Consider the following 18,182-nt stretch of genomic DNA (forward strand, 5'->3'; position numbering starts at 1 on the left):
CATTAAATGGGTGGCAGGACAGAAAAGACGCCATGATAATAAAATCTAGCATTTATTTGGCACACGCAGCTGATTAGCCCTGAACACATTTGATTTATACAATTTTTAAAACAGCTGTTGCCCCATCCAAATACACTAATGCACAAAACGTGCAGTACGAAACATTAAATGCCGGGATATCAATGCAACACATCACATTCACACACTGAATGAATGAAAGAATGGAAACATGATGTCTTACTCAAATCAGTGCCAAGTTATCTACTGCATGGGTGCTTGCCTACATATTTAATCTTCCAATACTGAAAAAACGAAAGTGCACAACTGTTACTCGTGCAGAGAGATTTTTATGCTATTCATGTTTTGCTGTCAAGTTAAAATATCGTTTACACGGTAATACTTGTGACTTTGTACATTTCTTCTTTGCTGTTTTTCACAGCCGACATCTTAACTTGTCATAGCAGGGAAAGCACAGGTGCGTTACTAATAACATTAACAATGTCTCTGTTCTATTCAAGTGAGCCATGACAGTGAGCCAACATGCACAACACCAGGACCCTGAAAATAAAGCAGCTAAATGGAATTCAGCCATCATTTTATATTATTCACACCTGTGCTTTTCCTACTGCGACATGGGAAAATGTCTTCTGTGAAATAAGGCCTATTACGATTTGGTGCTTTATGCCAGTAAGATTTGGAAAAGAGCCTGAACATCTGTGATGAGCAGCTATTGGAAGTTTGGGGTGCATGCTAGCAAGTGAAATATTCCTTTAACGGCTGTTTTCTTCAGCTTATATTTTCATTTTAAGTTCTGTTGTGCTGAAAATGCATTGTGAAGTGTCACTGGCTGCTAAAAACTATATTCTGCTACTGCGTGCTGACAGTTTTGTCGTCCAGCACATCAGACAATGCCTTTTGGTTATGTTGTTGTGAACAATCGCCCCTTTTTAAATGTTTGTCCCGAGTTAACACCAGTTTGTCTCTTTAAACCACTTGATTTTACGTCACATGACCTGGCCAGTAGCTATTTTGTTATTTTCTTGTATTATATATCCCTGATATGCATAGATATGTATTTATACACGTTGTTTATGATGTCTTACTCAGTCCCCGTGCCTCTATGTTAATATGTTTGAATAAAGTTTGTTGAGGAAAAGAAATGTGACTTCCAGACACATTTTGTAACGATCAGAGTCGAATAAAATCTGTGTTACACATTCAAGCCCCAAAGTGCTGCTGCTGACGACCAGCCTCTGTGGTCTCTCTCATGACTTTATGTTCTCAGCATGGCCTTTGAAGAATAGTGGTAAAAGAGAATATGAAAATGATTAATTATTATTTTTGTCTCCTCTGTATTGATGCTCCTCAGGAAGCCCACCAGGGGTTCCCTGGATCAATGCGGACTAAAAAGAAGAGACGAGCATTAAAAATCACTTTGAGAGCTCAACACTGCATCTCCAAAGAGTCAACTTTTGAGGATTTCAGTAAAGCTGATGTAACCCAGTGACACTGCTGCCTTTTCTTTCGCATTTCATATTCAAATTGTTTATCTGTGTCAAAGAGGCATGAAAGGGTGGACAAAGTTTTTACTGCAAAACGGGAAACTTTTAACTGAACAGAGACAATAAAGCGGGCCAGTGTGAGATGACTGTGAAACATCTAAATCCATGAGTAAACTCTCAAATCACCTGTGCACCTACAGATCCACACACACACACACAGGGACTCAAAGCTGGCAGATCGAATCACAAAGACTAGTATATTTTTCCATGAGGGTTATTTTGCTGTCTGTCTGTCTGTGAGATGAAAGCTATATATAAAAGGCCCTTCTTTAGCTTTGTCTGGATTTAGAACTGGTGTGAAAATCCACTGTATTGTTATGAGGGTCCCTCAGCACTGGAGGCATGCAGTGACTCGACCGACTGCTGTGTGGACCGTCTGAGACGTGGCAGCTGAGGCCAGAGGTGGAGAAAAAAAATACTCCAATATTTCCTCTCTGATACTGAGTCAGACTGATACTTTAAATCCACATTTATCATGTCCTACTTTACCTATTACAGGAATGCAGTCAAATCAGGAAAATCAAATCAGGCTGTGCAATATATTACAGTAAAAATCTTTACAGTTAAAATGAAAGAAAAAAACTCAAGGATTCATTCAATCAGAGGAGAAAAAGCTGTAAAGAATAAAGCTGAAACGTTATCTCTGTGGTCCTCTGTCAGACTGTTCCACAGGTGATAAAAACTAAAAGCTGCCTGCCCAGAGGTCGCAGATCTCACTCTTGGTACAGCTAAAAGGTCTCTGCCCATGGATCTAAGGGGTCTAATACTTTAAAAGCACGTCTGACATTCAGTATACTCTTGTATTTTGAGATTTGGAAAACAGTGGATGGACCTCAGAGATGATCTTGGGTCTCTGTGAGCAGACCTGCAGCAGTTTAGACAGGAGAGAAATACAGTTACTAAGCCAAGCCTGCTGGTAGTAAAATCCTGCATATTCTGTATCACTTTTGCAACATTTCTTCAATGTTAAAAATGCTCTGCGTGTGACACAGTTAGCATGGACTGCAGCACTTGTGATCAGGTCCAAAACCAAAAAAGTGATTTTTGCAAGAAATCGTCATTCATCTACATCATCGTGACAGGTAATTATAACATTGATGAGGTTTAACATATACTGTAGGTGACACTTAAACACTTAAAGAGTTGTTGATTAAACTTTACGTGTATTTAGGAGGCTGTAGTTTGTGGTGCTGTTAAAATGAATCACATTATACTTTTCTAATATTCAGTCTACCTTCATTGAAGTGGATGTATCCATTATCTAATAAGGATTCTGGTTTTGTCAAGATGCTTAAACCAATTTCTGGTGAACTTCTGAAGTTATTCAGAACTAGGAAACCACAATGTTTTAAAGAATGCTATTATTATAGCACATGCTACACCATTTTCAATTTTTTTTTAAAGATCATGAAGGTGTGAGGTCCCACTTTGTACAGCAGTTCATTATTATTATATTCTGACACAGAGTGGATGGGCGAGAGATATTTAAGGCTTTCAGATTAATACAGAACCTAAATGTTGTCATCTCGTCTTTGGAAAGCAAACTCCTCGACATATTTAGGAAAGAATGTGATAATGTCGTGGCCATAGGGCATTGGAGTTAAGAGGCTGTTAGTAGTTTGAAAAAGCACTCTGCTGCTTTTTGCACCCACCTTCAAAAAATTGACTTGATGTGCATTTATAATGGCATTACTGAAGTCTCAGCCTCTCTACAATTTATCCTGAGTTTGGCAGATGAAGAGGTGACATGCACTTGTATGTAATTTGACCTGATCCTGAGGGTCAGTGGTCACTCCGAGTCCTAGTTTATAGTTAATAATGTCAAATGTATTTATCACTGGATGAGGGAATACTTGGTAGAAGCAAATATTTATTTTTCACTGTGAGTGAAAAGATTAATGATAATCCTCCTGAAACAAATCCTTTGGTTTTTTAATAAACTTGTAATTAGTTCCATTTGATTCACTCTTTAATCTAAACTGAAAATATCTTAGTCACACTTTTCAGATGGCATTAAAATGGATGAAAATCTGATTTATTCCTCATTCAGTCAGAAAATTATTATTATTCATTTGCTGTCATCTTCTGTCTTGTCTGTATGTCTATAGGTCTGTGTACAGTGTATGTAAATGTATACTCTATGTAGTAAACACACTTTGCAGCAGTCTTGAAATAAATAGAGCACAATAACCACCAACAGCAGCAGCAGCAACAACAAAACAGCACAGGGATGAGCTGCCTGTGTGCGCTGAGAGTGTTGCTGGAATTCAATTTCCTATCCGATCATGAGAGACGCCTCAAAGAAAAAGTGAGAGCAGGGGAGGTGGTCATGATGGGAGAGGAGCTGTGGATGAGAAATCAGGGTTTGAGATGGATTCCCCTGAGAGAGGGATGCAAAAAAAAAAAAAAAATGGAGAAATGAAGTATGACATGGGGAGGGAGGATGAAGAGAACGAGCAGAGGAATATAGAGTGAGAACTGTGGAGAAATGAGGAGGGGCTGGAAGGGATGGGGGATAATGCAGATCTGAGACAGAGACTGAGAAAGAGGAGATGAAATGATCCAATGAAAATAAAAAGGTGAAAAGGCTGCTGTCACTGTGCAGTGACGATAAAAAAGGCAAATTGAAGGTGTGTGTGTGTGTGTGTGTGTGTGTGTGTGCATTTGCACGTGAAGGTGCAAGGTTAAAAGGGTGGCAGGACCGCCTCAAAATTGTTATTTTGCTTCATCTTCGGGTAAATGGGAAATACTTGTCAGTAATAACCCAGCATGTTATGTGAGTGTATGTGAGTGTATGTGTGTGTGAGAGAGAGTGAGAGTGTGAGTGAGATGGGAAATAATGGCAAATGCTTGTCAGTGATGGCTCCGCATTAGGAGTGTTAGGTCCCGGTGGATTGAAAAAAAGGCAGCCCAAATGACAAAATCTCAGCAGGCAATTTAACCCTGTAACTGCTGGTCTACAGCAGCAGAGACTGTGCAGAGTGAGGCTTCACATACACACAGAACAGATAACACATACAAACTTGAGTCTCAGAATTTCAGCAGTTCTTGAAGACATCTCAAAGTCAAATCCTCCACCACAGCTGACCCTGACGGCCAGCCTGACATCGCCAGACCAATTCGCAAATGCAAATTATTATGTATCTGTATCTGCCAGAGCAAATAAAACATGAGCTCACAGATTTGTTTGGTTCCCAGGCTACCTGATGGGCACAACTACAATAAAGACGTTCAGCATGGCTTATGACTCATTTTAAATTTCTCAACAAATGTCATTTTCTGCCGTGCTAGCGGGGTAGCTCTGGGGATGGCAATGTCAGTCCGTCCACTTTGGTCCAGACAGAAATATCTCAACAACATTCATGGTCCCCAGAGGATTAATCCTATTGACTTTTCCTCTAGTGCAACCATGAGGTGGGCATTTGTAGTTTTGAATGTAATGTCTCAACCACTATAAGATGGATTGCCATGAAATGGACGATACCACTTTGGTGATACCCTGACTTTTTTATCTAGCGCCATCATGAGGTAGAAGATTTTATTAGTGTGTTTTATTTCTTAAGTTCACGGCCAAATGCCTTCAAAACAAATGACAAATTAGCCTCAGCCTAATGCGATTTAACACTTACTAACTTCTTACTGTATTTTCCATGTGTTTGCTTCAAAATACACTTTGCATTTCTAGTCCATTTCACACGATATCCTAGTATGCATACTGCATTGTTGTAACAAATAAAACAAGAGAAGAATCAATCCAATATGGTGAATAACATCACTTCTATGATGTGGCGGTAAATGAGGGCGGCAGGCTGGCTGTGGTACGCAGTACAGGAACAGGATCAGTGGATAAATAACCACACAGACAGAGCAGGTTCAGCATTGATGTTTTACTAGAAAAAGAAACCAAATGGAAAGACAGAAACAAAGGAAAAAAGAAACTGTGTGTTAAAGCCAGAGTGTTGACAGCTCACCAGTCAGCGTTTTGCTGTCGATGCATGAAATCTTATGTGCTGGAGGTGGCAAAGAAATAAACACAATAGTATCATGTGTTGTTTAACTGCCTGGTGTGTCTGGTTGTGTTGACTGTCTCTTGGCAAATGTATCCACTGTAGAAACCTACTATTACCACTATTTTTCTCATGCTGGATTGCTGCAGTGAGCCCCCGGGCTGAGAGGAAGTGATTGGAAACCGTCTACCTTGTTTGTTTCAGCCATAAAGAGGGTTGTTGTTTGAGATACTTCGACTTGAATACGTTTGATGCATGTTGAGGTACGTGTGTGAGTGTAACAAAGACGTTTTTCTGTGTTTTTTTTTTTTTTTGCGAAATGTTAAAGGTTAACAATGTAAAAGGTATGCAATGTTCAGAACAAGGAGTCAGAAGATTGTCAATTGGTGTCTCCAGTTCTAAATTGATCTCTATCCCATTATTTTGCAGTGTGTCAGGGCAGAAAGTAAAGTCATTTGTCTTTGCTGAGATGCACTTTGCACAGAGAGTTCTGTCTTACAGTGGGACAGGAGGGGAGATGAAAGCAGAAGAACAAGGAAGATTTGAGAGGTGGGCGGAAGGGCAGAGGAAAAAACTGTAGAATTGAAAAAACAACAACAAAGAAGACAAGGAAGAATGGAAGATTTGAGCAGGGCAGAAAACACAATATTTCATTACTACATACAGTATCACTGTATTCAGACACAATCTCTATGGAAGTATCACCACCATGCTAAGTTGTATTACAACAAAAGAAGCAAAACAGCACCAATGTAAATCAATAAAAATATAGATTTTTCTTTTCCTAATTGTTCCTCAGATATTAATGCAATGTATGTTTTAGGCTGGCAGTATGTGGATGTGCCAATACAGGCTGCCATACCATATATAATAGATTTTCAAAATTTTGTAGGATCGATTGCCTGGCATCATGGATCACGTCCCTAAAAAGTGCAAGCCCTGCTCAGTTTGAACTCGTGTTGAATTTCAATCTGTAGATGACTCACATCTAGCCAGAAGACAAATAACAAAAAAGCACTGAGGCGTTATGAAATGCAACACAAATGCTACACTTTCCAAATGTCAGACAGCATTGTTTCCCTACAGCACAGTGATCACAGTGGCCCATCCTCTCCAGAGTTCTCATTGTATTGGCTTCAGTGTTCAATACTGGCATCTACATGCTGTTCCAGGGGCCTTTGCAGCCCACCAGCAGAAGATTTTGGGGGTAAAAACACTGTTAGACAATGAAAAACAGTGAATAACTACTCGTGAAACAGACAGACAGGCCAAAATAAAGTCGTCCAAACCTCTCATGGTGCTGGAGTGATCACTCTGAGCTGACCCTGTGTATGCAACAATGTGTGTGCGTGCGTTTCTACGTGTGTGTGTCTGTGTGAGTGCCAGATGGACATTCAGTGTTGAGTAGGACACACAAAGACTGTGGCATATTAATATTCTCAAGTTATCAAAAAAACAGCCATATTACAGAATGTATGCCATGGCCTCTGACAATCTGTGATCAATGTTTTCTATAGCTCTCTATAGACGTATAGATATATATTTATTTGTATTATATATAATATGTAGATTTATAAAAAAGATTTGATCTTAATTACAAGTAGTGGCATTTTTCTTTTATATTCATTATTGCAATGAATTGTTATCTAAGATGATTAAAAAAGACAAGTGAGTTCTGTTTTGCTACGCAGTTATTTACAACAGTTTTAAAAAGCAAGCTTTCTGATATGGTACCTTTCCCCGGCCACTGGAAAAGACTGAGGATCTCAAATGACGACCAAACTGCCCATTAGAGTCATTACTTTTAGAGAAATTGATACCTATAGAAGCGCACACAGCACAGACCAGTGGTTCTCAACCTTATTACGGTCCTTGAAACAAATGGTTTACTACTCTACGCACCCCGCTGTGGGGGAAACGAGCAAAGAACGACGAACTTTGATTTGCCTTTTCCCATTGCTCATTTATCTGGATTAATTATTCAAGATGACGCGGAGGCTGAGTTTGTTGCCCCTAATTGATTGGTTTTATCTCAAATGTTTTAAATGCCATATTTATTGCCACTTCCTCTATCATTTATTTTGCAAGATTCTATGAGGTCCCAGTGTTCAGGTTGAGAAGCACTTTGTTAGGTAGCCATATGAGATCTGCCCATGTGTTTTATTTTTTCTTTCCATCACTGAATATACAGTTTAAATCTCGCCTTTGCCACTCGGCAAAAAAAGTAATAATCAATTTGCTATTTAGCATTTCTACTGTCATGATGATGCTGTTGATGAAGGACTTCTTTAATTACTACTGTTTATGTTTTTTTTTCTTTTACAAACCCCTGTGAATTCTGTGGCCGAGATCAGCCAGAGTTTCGAGGTTACTTCTGTTCTATCTTGGCTGATTATCTCGCTGCTTTGGGGGCGAGAAATCACTCTATATGCGTAGTAAGAAAGCATTTTCATTCAGTTTGAACAGTCCATGGCAAAGTAGCGGGTTTGCACAGTCCAAACGTTCAAGGTTACAGTTTTCTGGTCTTCTAAGGGTGATAATACCTGGCACTCAGTCTCTGCAGGCAAGTTAAAAGATGACCATGATGATGATGATGATGAAAACAATGTTTTGTAGTCTTAGTAAGGCGTTGTCAAGGGGTGTGGCTTATTGGCCAACATCGTCCAATGAAGACAGAGCAGGAACAGAGTTGTTTGGTTGTTTTTTTTTTTTCCCTTACTGCCAGCTGGGATCATCATCTTTATCACAATCATCATCATGATCAGTTTTGTGGTCATGTTCACAGCTCATAGTTCATTTCGTGTAAGTCTGTGCTGGCTCTCCAGTCGGTTTGTCGATATCAGGATGGTATCCTCCTGAAAAATAATAAAAATGAATGCTGCAGGCAAGTGTGATAGTCTTAGTTGTCCTTTGTTTTTGTTTTTCTCCACTGTTCTCTCCACAGTTTCACTTGTCTCTTGTAAAATAAGTCAATGGCAGCAGGAATTGAGATGATGATGCGCAGTGTGTGTTTGTGTATTCAAGTGTGTAAAAATGTGTGTTCAGTGTATCTGAGTATTTGCATTTGAGTATCTGTAATTATATGCATGTTTTTATGTGTGTGTGTTATGCATGAGAATGGTATGTGTGTGATTGTATGCAAGCACATGTGGGCATGTGTGTGTGTGTGTGTGTGTGTGTGTGTGTGTCCTTGTTGAAGTCTGTATGTTTGTGTGTCATTAAGGCACGGCAGGTGTTTTTGGTTTTCAGGGCAGTCCAGAGGAGACCACTGCAAGGCCGGGGTGTCGGAGGGAGGCGTGGCCAGCATGCACGGCTTTGGGGCAGTCTGGCGTCAAGACGCGGCCATTCTCCCCCACACTTCCTGTGATGGACAGACGGGCCTTGTTCCGCATGGCTTCAGAAAAAGACAGCTAATAAGAGGAGAGATGGAGGGGAGGACGAAGAGGAGGGTGGAGATGGCAGAGTGGAGATTTTGTTTGAAAAAAATCATCTCATAGACATAGAAACTGTATAAGAAATGCAACCACTGAAAAACACGGAAACTTCTGTACAAACACATGCACAAAAACGCTCATGCATGCATGTGCCTGTACCCACACTGTGCACACGAGTACGCTAACAGTTTGACAGGTCTGAGGGTGCAACCACACACATAGGGGAAACCATACCAGTTATGCCTTCCAGTTTATTTGTGTTGTTTTAAGGCTCACATTATAAGCAAAGTAGTCCTGAGACAATTAGTCATATAGTCATAATTTTAAAAACAATTTCTGATTAATTGTTGAAGTCATTTTTCAAGCAAAAAGTGCCAAATATTTGGTGGTTTCAGCTTCTCAAATGTATGGATTTTCTGCTTCTATCTGTTGTTTATATTATCATAAATTGAAAATTTAATATGTTTGTGCTTTAGACTGTTGGTTGGACAAAACAAGTTATTTGAAGGTGTTACTTTGGGTGTCATTTTTGCACTATTTTAATCATAATAATTAAAACTTAATACTGAAAAATGTAATTCGTTGCAGTCCTGAAGAAAACTGTGTTTTGTAAGTAAAAGTCGCATGGACGGTAAACTACTATTGACACTTAGTTCATTGGAGAACTTTAACTTGTTTTTCTGAACAGAATTCAAAACAAGTTGGTTGGGAAAGATATTTTCCGTACACATATTTGATGTGCATCAAAGTTTGAATGGCCTTTTTCTCCCAGTTCAAACGAACTGAACTACAGGTAGAAATGCTCAAGACTTCATATACTTTAAACAGGCATGGTGTGAATGCACCCCAAACTAAACATTCAGATCTCACTACAAGGCTACCACACTGTGCAAACGCTACAGTAACATAGTTCTACTGAAGGCAAAAGTAAACGCAAAAGCAGGCAACAATCAACAAACATGTACATAGTAGATGAGAGGATTTGGGTAGTAGACATCTGCATTTCATAGGTGACCATGCATTTTTGGGTTCTGGGATTCAGTAATCTGAAAAATTGGGGTGAGGATTTGAAAGGATTTGGAAGGTGAGGACTTTGGAAAGACAAAAGGAAAGCACAAAGGAGTGATTTTTCTTTCAAGGTTTCAGATTTATAGAGAGGGAGTGACTGACTATACTGCTCAGAGTAGGGTAACACTTCACACAGACCGGCTACTCTGTGATGTTTCAGTAAAGGTTGTGCTGCTGCCGGATGAAAACCTCATATCTCTGACAGCCAAAAAGCTTTATTTGCTGATTGGCTGGCATTTTTTGAGAACATGTAATGAGTTAAACGGGTGTTGCTGGTGCTTTGATTGGGACACTTCTTCAAATGTCTCCGCTTGAACTGAACACAGAGGGTTTTTAGAGGGAAATCATAGGCAACACAGAGAGAATAACATCTGTAAATGATGCTAGGAAAGAAAACATGGCTCAGTTTCATCTTCGATTTCTGAAACTTAGCAATTTGATGTTCTGCTTATAAACTAATGGCCTTCAAACAGTGTCTAGTTTAGTAAAAGCCACTTTTGGATTACATGAATTAGAGGACAATATCTGAAAATAGGCATTTAGATGTGCTATTTTTCATCTACAGAACAGTTTAATCTGCATTTACCAACTGTGTTTAGTAATACATTGCCAGAAACACAGACACAAGTTTACCCCCCTCCTCTTTTAATGATCGCTGTCATGCTGATGTACAGTTCAATTAAAACTAAAGGCAAAATATGGAATAGGAGCATCTAAGACCATTTTCAAGGAACCTATAATTTATTTTAGATGTTTTGGATGGTATTATTGCAACTTGACACTCATTTGGATGATTAAAGTTAGAAAAATGTGGCATACATCCAGAGAGTTTCATAGCAGACGACAATCATGGAGGGAATGCTGTTAGCTGTGGTAAACCTTATACTTCATTTAAAGTTGGCTCCGTTAGCTGTCTTTATTTTGGCGTCCTGGGGTAGGGTTAAGGTGGTCATCAAATACGACCTTATAATGCCTCTGGAAAGTTTGTTAAGCAGGTCATCAAATTGCAGTCTAATGTTTCCCTTCACTTCAGTTAATTGCTCTTTTACATCAATAAACACGAGTCAGGTTTTTACAGCAACATCACTAAGTAGCCGTTCTATATGAAGTGTTTGCTTCATCAATTATTCCTCTGCATTAACACTAAGTAACTGGGCTGTTTTAAAGTTGTCATAACTCAGAGTGCCTGTTTGGACCATCTACAACAGGGGTACACAACTCCAGTTTATGGATGACTTATGTACAACATAAGAATAGGAAACTGTGCAGACTACTAGCCACCAGAGCTGGGAGAAGTAAATTAACTCTAGCTATTGTGCACAGAAGAAGATGTATGTACCCTGGTTTGTCTTTGGTAAATTAAATTCACATGTATAAATACTTCTGGTTGGTCTGCCAGACTTACTTTTGAAATTAAACACCTGATGAATGCAGATTTATGAGTGCATATCAGGTAATCAACATAAAACCACCACTACTATTTGGATTCGTTGCTGTGTCATTAGCTATAGTCAAGTCAAGATTAGTAAATATTTTTCCCCATAAGAGTTTGGCTAACAATTAGGAATTATTTTTACATTGTGAAGGGATTCAAAATTTAAAAAAAACCCACAACCCCTCAATCAACTGATGCAGGCTGCAGGTTGACTAACATCTATGTACAAAAATTAAAAGCAATTAAAAACAGCTGCTGGGAAAAATAAAGATCCTGCGATCTAATTTGTTCCCTTAATAACTCAAACTTCCATGATTATAAAAACTTGAATGAAACACGATTAAATCAGTATTTCAAGGGTAATGTTTGAAACTTTGCTCAAGCTGTCAAAAGCCTCAGTCTCACTCTAAATTGCTTTGAATTGGCTCAGTGTGAACTGGCTTTAAAAGGCTCTTAACAAACATGAACGTTCACGCTCAGCTCGCACAAACACACCCATATGTCTTTCTGACATTGCAGTGGTGCTTGAGGACTTACTCGTCTAACGATGGTGGGCATCCACTAACATAAAAACAACTTAATAGTGTTTTTATTCCTGAGATATCTATCACATTACGGCTAAAAAAGTTTTGGTCAGACCCAAATCAGTGATAATTAGTGTCCACACGTTAGCTAATTAATTTGTAGCTCGAAGCAGTCACAGATTTTAATGATGTACACCACAGTTTCTGCTCTCAGGATAGTGAAGTACCAACTACTGCAACAACCTTAAAGTAGTTTAGCCAAGGTAATATTGAATCATTAGAAGAAAATCTTAATAGATAAGCTTCAGGTTTTAGCATTAACAAAATGTATTACTTTATTATTATTAGAACAGATATATCAGGAAGCTCCTTTACATTTATTCATGTTTTGTTGGCATCAATAAAAACTGGACCAAAGCTTTTAGGTACAATATTAACGCTAAATATTTAGTCAATTAATTGATTATTATTGTCATTTTTTTTGTTTAGTCTTTAGTATTTGCACTTTTTCTTTGGCTTATGTGATAGCATAGCACACTAAATATTTTCAGGTTTTTGACTGCTGGATTGGATAAAACAAGCAATAATTGGCAGATTAATTAATGTTGTTCATTGTAGTCCTATACCACATATAAAATGTATTTAATACTTAACACTCGCCTCTGAGGATGGAGTTGTGCATCCCTGCTCCAACATTATTTTCTTAACTATTAGCTAAAATTACAATGCAGGTGCCTAGTCAAGTCATCAGCCAAGAACATCACCATCAATGTCATCATCATCATCATCATCACCATCACCATCATCATCATCATCATCATCTGCAGCCAAAGACGATGGAACCAAATCTGTAGTCACACAAATCTAACCCCAATCTAGCCGGGGGTGAAGTGCCAAAGAATGAAAATAACAACAGTTAAACCCAAAAGTCTAAGAAAATATTTGGCCAATAAATAAACAAAACAGCCAGAATAAGCTACATTGGTTCCACAATGCTTGACCACATCTTCATCACCACATGAAGAACAACACGGTTGCGTGGGGCTGCTGCGTCAGCCTCTACATCGACAATACAATAATCTACAGCACCACCACCATGATCAACACCACCATAACCCCACCTATATGGGAGCCTCTAAATCCTACCCCTATATCTTGACCCCCTCGGAGCCGTACACGTTGTACCCCTCCCTATAAGTGGCTAGATTCTGGGTGCTGGGGGAGGGGCTGGGGCAGTGAGGGGGGCTAAGGTCCACCTTCATGCGCTTGGCTTCGGCCCGTGACTTGTAGCAGAACTCGACCAGGGCCACCAGCATGGCCAGGCCCAGGCCGCCCACAAGGATGTAGAAGACCCCGGCCACGTTGGACAGGCTCAGAGCCTGGGACGACTTGTCCTGGAGAGAGGGAGCGGGATGGGGTTTAGGGAGGAGCGACAGACGTGGAGATGGGAGAGCCGAGGACGGGTGTTGATGTAAAGGAGGCGGGATCAGAAAGTGAAAGGAGAAGGGGTCGATGGGAAACAAAATGAAAAACAAAAGGGAGGGAAGGAGCAGAGGGGGGTGATGATGGGGGATTACAAAGAGAGGAGAAAGGCAGGTAGGATAAGAGGTGGATGAAAATTTAAAAAGATGAGAGAAGAGGGGAATAACAGCAGTAAGTAAGCAGGAGAAGGAAGTGAAAGAGGAGTAGGGGACACGGGAGGGAGAAATGCAAGACAGTAGGAGGAGAGAGTATGGGAAAAGAGGTGGGAAGAAGCAGACGGAAAATAGGGAACAGTGGGTTAGACATAGAAATGGAGATTGTCAGAGAAAAAATCATTTAGTGACAAATTCTGGTGTTATACTGTTGCATCTTTACTGTCATATGCTACTGAAATTGCATTTATTATCATTTAATTATGAATTGTCATACAATTGCACTCTATTTCTACAACTACAATCAATACTACTATCACAACAACAGCTACTACATACAGTACTACACATCTGTAACAGTCACTACGACTACAGAACATTCTACATTTCAACAACTGTAACATAGTGATATCAAAGCAGCTTGAATCTAATTTAGTCAAAAAGAGAAATAAATCACAGAGCAGGCTTTAATCTGAGCGGTGATGTCATTACACTGCAGTTTTAATGGAATTTAAAGGCTCCAGTGGTCTAAACATCTACAGTAGAGCAGCTCCCATGTAAAAATCTTCTTTTCTACTTCGAAACATAACAATAATGAATGTTGTTAAACTGAGTTATAAATTAGCTGTAGCTCTTTAATAGCAATTTCTAATAAATAATATAGTAACGCTTTATTTCACAGGTCCATAATTTTCAACTACTTTCGTAGGAAACTTCAGCAGTTCATTTTGTTAACAGTCAAGAGTCAGCTGTGTTGAGTTTATATTCAGCTGTTGATTTCCAGAGGAAATAACTGCTCCACTTAAACCCAAGTAATCATTAATTCAGTATTCATTTATCAATGAAAACTTTATTCTCCATATATGTTAAATTGTATGCTCACACTTTTGAATGTTCAGCTGAGCTGCTGTGTATTTAAGTCTTTCTACATTAGTAATTCATTTGTATTAACCTAAATGTTTAATTGCAAGTGTATTCAAATAATTAATACCAAACAACAGAGTTATTCCAGAAAACTACCTAGGATATTATGAAAATAAAAATATGCACCTGTAAAATAAAGCGTTACCACGAGTTACCCCAAGTCCTGGAAATAAATAGATAGCCTAGTCCTGATTAAACATGAATGTAAAAGCCAAGAGTTGCTAACAAGTTACTAATGCTAAAGCTAAAGAAACTGTGGTATTCTCATCTGGTGGGTGAGTTTCAGGCTACCAAAAATGGGCTAGTGTATGAGATCAAAACAAAAACATGAAAGTGAAAATTGGCTGATGATAATCAAAATTTACATTATGTCTCTGATGCTAACTGTAATGAAGATGGGATAGCCACAGATTGCTACAGAAACTGAACAAGAATTTGAGTTAATCTGATGCATATTTAGGAAAATGTGGTCCACCATCAAAATAGAAATGGAAATCACTAAATGGACAGTTTAGTCTATTGTGGACATTCAAGATATGTTTCAGGCTAATTGAGAATAGTGCTAAAACAGTAGTTGCAGTAATCTGGAGCGTATTCAGGATGAGAGTTTCAGGCTAGCGATTTGTGCGCCGCAGCAGCGTGAGACTGACCTTACTTCCAGAGTCCTTGGGTCCACACTCTCCCTTGTCATACCACCATTTGTTTTTCAGTTTGTCTAAGACGCCTGCTTCGCTCAGTTTCAAAACTGCAAGGTTTACCGGGGTTCTTCGCGTGTAAAAATAACATAAATAACATCATAGGTCATGTTATTTTATGTTATTAGGGTACTTCACATTTGCATTGCACAGCTCAGTCACATAGAAAGGTACTTTTGTTTAGATCAAGTGACCTAGCATGGATCCCACTGAGTACATGTGTGTATGCTCGTTGAGGAGGGGCTGGGGGGAGCGAGGAGCTAAGGCGAGCTACAGACATATGAGTGGGACCCACCTTTGTCACTTCAGGTAACACACCCATACTGCCCCAGCTGATCCTACACTGAACCAGAGGCAAGTACTGTTAAGCCAGGACTATTGGCGACAGGCTAGCACTGTGCTACGACTGGCAGAGTGAGCTACAACGAGATAGGTTTGAATGTGTAGCTGAGAATTTCATAAACTCTACAGACTTTGAAGGTAAGAGGAAATTCCTATCTTGTTTCAGGTATGATCTTTTCTTGTTACTTCCCTGTTAAATATTTTCACTGCGAGGCAACTTTTAGGCTGGTCAGTCAGTCTTTCAGTCGTTCGGTCCGCTACTTTGGTCCAGGCTGAAATATCTCTACAACTTATGGATGGATTGGACCGGACTTTTGTACAGACTTTCATGAGTCGTAGAAGGCGACATTTCCCCTAAGACATTTCCTCGGCTGTGTTTAGCACTAATCAGCAAATGTTAGCATTCCAACCTGCTAAACTAAGATGGTGAAAATGGTCAGCATTACCTGCCAAATATTAGCGTGTTAGCATTTATTTTAACTCTGATAATGTTCTTGCTAACTCTGGCTTCAAGCAGCTAAAAGATGTGTGTGAGGTGACGTGTCACTCTCAAGTTATCTGAGTCAGGTTGCAGTGAAATTTGATTTCAGCCCGATCCAGAGTATAGACGGGTATATGTCATTCTAAGGTGCTACTGTTCCTACTGTACAACCCTGTTAAAACATAGAGAAGATAACAAGAATCATTTCAGGACCTAAAAGGAACAAAAGAGTGGTATAAATATAAATAAATAAACTGAACTGAAAATACTACAAATAGAATTGTTGAAATCTGACAAACGAACAAGATATGTAGGAAACTTTATCCTGTAATTGCATTCTGCCGCTATCAATTATTCATCCTCCCCTCTTCCTCAAGTCAACCTGAGCCTAAAAGAATCCGAGAGCTACAATTACGCTTGCGTCTCGTTTTTCCATTAAACGTTTCATCTGCCATGTACTTGAGGAACAGATTCTCAGCTGAAGGAGTGATGAGGTTCACTTTGGTGTCTCTCACTTTCTTTCTTGCAATTTGACCCTCACGCCGAGTCTCTCCTTCTTCTCTCTCCTCTCCCCAGAGCTGCCACTAGGGGGTGAATATTCTTGTCTTGACAGTAATTGCTCTCTTTAGTTTTCCACCTATCCATCACTGAACCCTCTTCCCATTACCTCACACTCTGTCCTTTCAGAGGGGCATTACCACATCAGTGCCAAAATGGTTATTATTATGAGGTGTGCTTGATTTATCTTGGCAGGCACTCACCTGCAAAGAAGACATACCTCCCTGCATGATATTGAAAATGAACTTCTTTCTGATGATTCAACAGAAAATTATATAATTAAAAAAGCATTTTAATTATCTTTTGGGTCTCTAAAAGGTACAGCCAATTGGTTTCTTTCAAAAATGCCTTTATTTTTTTTTAGGGTTTTTCTTTACCAGGAAAATAATATTCTCTTTTTCTGTGTCTCAACAAGCTCAAGTGTTGTACCTTTGTCACTGGGTCTGTCCTTTTATATAAAAAGGCACACACCACTGACAACAGATGCAACATTGTGCCTATTTTTGAAGCTGCAGGGTGAGATTTTAGGGTGTCACTTTAGCCCTTCCTGTTTGCTGCTCGACTCTTCGCCAGGGCAGATGCGTGTGTTACACTCCCAGGACGGGGCCGTCGCGGGCTATGTAGCCGGTGAGCGCCCCCCGTCCCCCTAGTGGTGGGGTGGGCAGACAGAGAGGGCTAACCTTGGAATCCCCTCCCCCGCTGCCACATTCGCCTTTGTCATACCACCACTTGTTTTTCAATTTGTCCAACAGGCCCTGCTCGTTGAGCTTTAGAACGGCCAGGTTGACCGCGTTTCTTTAAGTAAAAAAGGAGGGACAGATAAGATAGTTTGGTCAGAGCAGAGGATGGAGGGACAGACAGACAGGATGGACGTGGACCACAGCCAGGAGGATGAAGGGGGAGGGAAATGAGGAGGAGAGGGAGCAGAGGGGGGTTGAAGGGACAAAGGTGGGTTAGTGGGGAAGAACGCACCCCAGACAACGCCCTCTCTTACTCTTTCTCTTGGACTTTCTTTCTACTTCAGATACTTTCATAAATGTATTTCTGTTTGTTAAAGATTTTCAGTTATTTGTTTGTTTTACTGTATCTCTCCTCTGTCGCTCTCCTGTACCAGGCTGCACTAACAAAAGAAGCGCCACAGTGAGTGTCAGATTGCTGGTATAAAGTCTGTTGACCAGGTCTCTGCAGCCTGCTGATGGTGCTCTTGTCCTGTTCTGCTGCTCTCCTACCTTTCTACTACTCTGTGTATGTGTGTGTGTGTGTGTGTGTGTGGCTCCAGTTTCCTACAGCACTCCTGCTCACACCCCTGAAGGGATTGACCTCCAAACAAATTTCAGGGACACAGGGCTAAATATCAGGCATTTATGTGGTGTGCGGACATGTATTTAGCTAAGCTTTTTATATCTGGCATGTTTTTATAAAGAGAAGAGCCGCAACCCATTATTTCAGTATATTATCAAAATCAACTTGCTGATATTTGAAGCCCACTTCAAATAGGTAAATCATTTGTCTGTTAAA

At 39.8% G+C, this 18,182-nt stretch overlaps 1 protein-coding gene across 2 annotated transcripts in view; it reads right to left on the reverse strand.

Moving 5' to 3' along the window:
• Positions 1-8,814: 8,814 nt before the first annotated feature.
• Positions 8,815-18,182, reverse strand: part of gria4a (glutamate receptor, ionotropic, AMPA 4a) — a 96,574-nt gene continuing 87,206 nt past the window's right edge. The window contains exons 16-18 of one of the 2 annotated variants that reach the window (XM_070905499.1): positions 15,239-15,353; positions 13,287-13,424; positions 8,815-8,979 (exon numbers count right to left, since the gene is read on the reverse strand). In XM_070905499.1, coding sequence (XP_070761600.1) covers positions 8,815-8,979; positions 13,287-13,424; positions 15,239-15,353 — 418 coding nt within the window. Of the gene's footprint in view, positions 8,980-13,286; positions 13,425-15,238; positions 15,354-17,344; positions 17,460-18,182 lie in introns of both variants that reach the window. The other variant, XM_070905498.1, reaches the window with a different exon arrangement.

Source organism: Enoplosus armatus, chromosome 5, assembly GCF_043641665.1.
Source record: "Enoplosus armatus isolate fEnoArm2 chromosome 5, fEnoArm2.hap1, whole genome shotgun sequence".
Classification (NCBI taxonomy): Eukaryota; Metazoa; Chordata; class Actinopteri; order Centrarchiformes; family Enoplosidae; genus Enoplosus; species Enoplosus armatus.